This window comes from Haliotis rufescens, unplaced genomic scaffold, assembly GCF_023055435.1.
Source record: "Haliotis rufescens isolate VD_foot unplaced genomic scaffold, xgHalRufe1.0.p SCAF_72, whole genome shotgun sequence".
Taxonomy (NCBI): Eukaryota; Metazoa; Mollusca; class Gastropoda; order Lepetellida; family Haliotidae; genus Haliotis; species Haliotis rufescens.
The window spans coordinates 1,509,562-1,515,415 of NW_025964364.1; the positions used below are offsets into that span (position 1 = coordinate 1,509,562).

A 5,854-nucleotide genomic window follows, 5' to 3' on the forward strand; every position below is an offset into this window, starting at 1 on the left:
AGTTTTCATCCTTTGTGCAATCCACTCTGTTGGCAAATGTGCACGAGAGCATGTTACAAAACACATCGCGGCCTCCCCGTAAAACGAATCCAAGCTCAAACACTTTCAATACAGAAGTTACCGCCAATGCAATCACCCCCGACAGCTAATCCTCTCTGTGCATTTGACCATAAAGTCTACTCACATACCAAGCACCGCGACAGGAAAAGTACCAGACGCCTCAACCGCCCACCCGTCAATATCATTGCAAGGACAGTATGTACTCCCGTTAACAGTGTGGAGTACTAATTAAACATTCCAGTAATGTTACCCGCCACTATATCAGTATTTTGTAACTTCTGATACTATTTTGCACATACAAAACAATTATAGAGCAATACATAGCAATTATCCTCCTTTACCAACATATACAAAGAAACACAGTGCTCAACACTTCAATTTGCACATATATAATAATTATACACAAATACATCATAATTATCTCCCTTTACCAATATATACAAAGAAAACAAATTTGGATACACCATATATACAAATTGGTATATTTTTGTATATGTCGTATATACAAACTTGTATATTTTTGTATATATCATCATTCCAATCTTGTATATCCTTTGGAAATATCATCTTTCCAAAGGATATACAAGCTTGTATATATGGATTTTTTTTGCAGTGAACAGAAGGAGAAACAGCTGCTGGAGGAGCTGAATGAGATAACAGAGAAGCAGTCTGGACAACTGAGGGGGCGGATAAAGTCAGGGGAAATAGACATGCAGATGTATCAACAATACATAGAGTACCTCAACCAGGTGTTGAAGTCTGGGAGTGAGACTGACATGTTTGACATTTACCAGATGTGTCAGTCTGGGGCAATCAAGGAGGCAACAGACAGGGATGTCACTTTCACAGGCAGTGTTCGTGATACAAAAATTATATTTGTGAGTGAAATAGATGAGATGAAATTACACAAGGATGTACAACTTGGTAGAATTCAACAGAACGTTTGTGACGTCATGGATAAGCGAATTGGTAAAATACAGAGTGGCACATTCGACGTCATGTGCAGACCGGCGTTACACAAGACAGTCGGCATCAAAGTCGATGGCGACAGGTCGCAGCCGTATACATATGGCATCACGGTCCTGGTTGTGGATGGTGAGGAGACATTGGTGGTCACTGACTGCAGCAATACATGTCTGAAATCCATCTACACAAAGAATAACAAATCACGACACAGTAAACTGGATCTTGCAAGTAACCCACACTCTGTGACGAGGCTGGGGGACAACCAGGTGGCTGTATCATTCTGGTCACACAATGAGATTGTAATGGTACTGGTGACCCCTGACCTTGTACTAGAGTCACGTGTCACAACAAAGAAGAAGTACATGGGTCTGACAGCCTTGAGTCCTTCAACATTAGCAGCAGGTTGTACGGATCCTCCCTGTGTTGATATCTTGGATGTATCGGGGAGAGTGATGAGGTCAGTCAGTACACTCGACACTGAGAAGAACCTGATATGTAACCCCAGCTTCCTCTGTGCTACAGACAGGGGCGACATCCTGTTGTCAGATGCTGTGTCACAGTCTGTCTACTATATCACACAAGGGGGAGATGCTGTGTTCACCTACACCCTTACAGGAGAGAGGGGACTGAGTTTACCACGAGGTATCACAACTACCAGCACAGGACACATCTTGGTGGCGGACTACTTGGCACACAAGGTGATACTACTGACACCAGCAGGGAAGTTTGTCAGAGACCTGCTGACGTCACAGGGTGGACTACAGTATCCATACGGCTTGATGTTCTGTGACTGTAAACTGTATGTGGGGGAATACAGTGGAGGTGCTGTTAAGGTATTCACCTGCAGTATTCCCCAGTGAGACCCCAGGAAGCAAACCATACTCCTATCGTGCGCAGACTTTTATAAAGAAAATTCAGAAATATGCCCAAAATGAACAGTTTGTTTTGTGTAAAATACCCGAAACACCAAACACATTTGAACATAGGTTGAATATGATGATACGCCACTTTTTAGCAGTATTCGAGCAATACCCTTACAACGACGTGGGTACATTGTAGCCATGTGACCAACCGAAACTGAGACATCAGCAGAACGACCGAACGTTTCCGCATACAAATGACAAGCACATACATAATGGATTATTAGATCAGTTGTAGTGGCACTTTTCAGTTAAATGTGGGGACAAGACCGACATTATGCAGGTCTTAGACGTTTACAACTTTTAAGAAACCCACGAGCACGGAAACGGTGCTGACAAACCTAGAAACTTAATCAGGGCGAATCTGGGATTCAAAGCCACGACTATAGGTTCCTGTCCTCCAAGGGACGCAAATACGTACATCAAATGTCGGGGCCACAGAGTACCACATACATGTACGTTCTGTGAGGCTAAGGAATTTAACCCTGAATATTGCACTTACTCAAAGAGCTTCACGTTCACTTACATTATCCAGGAAGACTGTTTACTAGCGTTTCTATCAGTAACTCTCGCTGATAATACTTTTACTGGTGCTTGAGGCATCCACCTAAATACTCTACAAACATTAAGTATGTACTTAATGAATAGAAAATGTATGTATTTTTTACTATACAGCTACAGTTCAATGTTTGGTGGGTTTTAATATAATTTATATGTTTTAATAATGTTTTAAGAAGTGTCTCGTAAGCTTTACTAGACTGGAAATTGCACAGTTTTATTGTTTAAATAACATATTATATTTAAATTATGTACAATATGTGACACTATAATATAATATATCTTTTCTTACATTTACTAATGCCTACACACTTCAGCAATTTGTAGATTGATAGGATAACCACTATCATTAATGTGAAAGTCATATTTCATGTATATTGAATAAACACTTCAGTGATATTCGCATTTTAATGCTCCATTGGTGAGTTTGTTTGCTCTTTAACGCCACACTCAGAAACATCCCAGCTATAACGGCGTCTGTAAATACTAGAGTCTGGAGTCAGCGAGCCTGACCACCCGATTCCGTAGATCGGCTCTCACGACAGGCATGCTGAAGACCAATTCTAACTAGGATTCTTTACGGGGTTGATGAGCCCTTGATGAAGTCAAATTTTACTATTAACTGTGAACAATGTTTCTTCCATTGTTGTGTGTTTAATCGCATATCTTCTCATCCGTGAGCCCACGTCGTAACTGAATTCCATCTGTGAAAGTAAAGACACATGAATTGTCTCCCTTTGACCACGACGTAGTTGGTGCCAAATGTTTTTTGAAGCAACACATTTCATTTATGTTTCCAGGATATATAAAGAAAAGGATCTTGATTATATATGTGTTTGTTATCATCTTTGATAAAAACGTGTTGAACTGTCCACAAATATCATTCACGACTACGTTTAACAACAAAAGAAAGGCACTCTAAATGCAGAATGAAAACATCCAATGTATGTTATGCATAAGTTAACTTTAACGCTGTCACCACAGAATGATTGTATTACACAAACAATGCCTGCCAAGGGGTCATTTGATGTAAGTAACTTCGAAATACGTACGTAAATATGTATAGATAGGACATTCAATGCTTGTAAATGGCTTTGTTAGCAAAATGTTCAATGCTGTTCAGTTATTGAAGTCTGCGGTGCTGGTTACGTGTTGGTCGAGTGTCAATCCTGTTGATATATATTCACCCTAAAAGAAACGCGAACCAGAGAAACATATAGAGAAGTATGTAAGTTAAGAAGAGATGTGTCCAATGTGTTCCACTTAATGTCAAAACAACAATCAGTCAAGTGTTACCACAGTGTCTTTATTCTTTTCATGAAATGCTGCACGTGATTTCCAAACAAGTCAATAAAATAAGTGGGAATGTGTTACCTTTGGAAAACAGACAAACTTTGGGGACGTCAAGTGACCAAGTCTTTAATAAGAAGGGGCTTAACACCAAAGGCCATCCATGAAGATACAAGTACAACACTTGGGGAAGAACACCCCTTCCTGTGCCACCGATGGAGAGCCTTGACTACGACATCGTCAGCAACAACAGATGATCCACGATGAGGGGATACCGACCGGCGAATGAGGAGTCCGACGAAAATTTGATAGCACAGCGCCAACATCGCCGACAAAACCGTGCCAATGTTGAAGGGGGGGGGGGGGGGGGGGGGGGTCATGTTGAGGAATAAATAATTTTATTATCCTTGGGTCAATTTCACCTCTCGTAACAAACACACACAAGGCTTCGAACTATCTAAATATAAACTTAAAGGTTTTTGTCACGGTGCTTCACCTCACTTTTACGTCCACGTATCATGAAGTGTATCACAACATTCAGAAATGTCTCCACCGAGTCATGCATCTCAAAGTCTGCCCGCGTCTTAAGCCACACTACCTGATGCATGCCAATATCACTTGTAAACATCCGTGCCTACGTTCTGTGAATATACCAGTTCCTCATGGTTACCCCAGAACAACCCTCGAACCTAGCACTTTGTGACACATTCCTGACCAAACATATTCCAATATAAGAATGCAGAACCCTGATGTGTCGAGGTCTGCATATGACGTACAGTTCACGTTACCAAACTTAAGTTCGGATTACGATCTAGCAAATATATAAGTCTTCAGTTGACGTCTTCATCACGCCAAGAACCGAAGCACGTCAGCACCGACATCATTAACATGACCACCACGACTGTAGACTCTCCCCTGCCACCACACCCACAAGTAACCGTCTTCTCCCTGAAACAGAACATCAGAAAATATCTACTGCTGGTAACTATGTGATATAATACTACCTATAGAGACAAGCCATTGATGCTCCGGGGATGGAGGGTGAAGGGATGGAGAAAGTGGAGAGGGAGGAGGTGGAGAGATGGATGTAGAGGGGGAGGTTTGGGAGGGGGAGAGGCTTGTTATATTGTTTTACAAATACTGGAAACAATACTTCGACCTGAGGGTTTACACAAACGACAGACAGACTGTTCACTGGATCCTGGAACAAACATGGTGTGGTTCAATGCCGACATGACGCTGAAAACAGACAGAGATGCAGAAAAGGTCGCAGATACAGATATAGATTCAGACACGGACGCAGACACAGACACGCATAAGGGTATATATCTCTACCTAAATGGTTGGAATCATGGATTACAAGGAAGTACAGGCTGCTGGGTGATCACAATGCAAATATCACAGCCACCTTCAAGTGGTACGGGTAACCTCCTCAGGTGGTACGGGTGACCTCCTTTACATAATCCGAGGGACCACCTTCAAGTTTCCCGTGGTGCCTCTATGTAAAATTAGCTTCTGGCCACACACCTGCATGTACTCACCCTGTCATGGCGTCTCCGTACAGATAGCGCCCGTACAGATCAGGAAGCTTCTTGCCTCTGTACACATATCCCCCGACGACGGCATGAAAGAGGTTGGTGTGATTGTACACGTAGATCGGCAGCGCTTCGTTCTCTGTAACCACAAGTTTACAGAATGTTGTCTTTTTTCCAAACAGAATTGGTATGGCCTCTTTCTTTACCCGAAGCACATAAACAACCCACTCCACCCCACCCCTAACAAAATATGATCGAGTCTTTACCCGAAGCACATAAACCACCCACTCCACCCCACCTCACCCCTAACAAAATATGATCGAGTTACCCGAAGCACACAAACCACCCACTCCAGCCCACCTCACCCCTAACAAAATATGATCGAGTTACCCGTTGCACACGAACCGCCCACTCCACCCCACCTCACCCCTAACAAAATATGATCGAGTTACCCGTTGCACACGAACCGCCCACTCCACCCCAACTCACCCCTAACAAAATATGATCGAGTTACCCGTTGCACAC

At 42.6% G+C, this 5,854-nt stretch overlaps 1 protein-coding gene across 1 annotated transcript; it reads left to right on the forward strand.

Annotated features, from left to right (window-relative positions):
* The first annotated feature begins 656 nt into the window (after positions 1 to 656).
* On the forward strand, positions 657 to 2,893 carry LOC124126712. Its single transcript, XM_046490216.2, has one exon. It carries the CDS (start codon positions 657 to 659, stop codon positions 1,884 to 1,886), a length of 1,230 nt encoding a protein of 409 aa, XP_046346172.2. The 3' UTR covers positions 1,887 to 2,893.
* Positions 2,894 to 5,854: the final 2,961 nt, after the last annotated feature.

Bases quoted from the DNA above. Each gene is read 5' to 3' on its own strand.
- LOC124126712 (XM_046490216.2), top strand. From the start codon at position 657: ATGGATTTTTTTTGCAGTGAACAGAAGGAGAAACAGCTGCTGGAGGAG.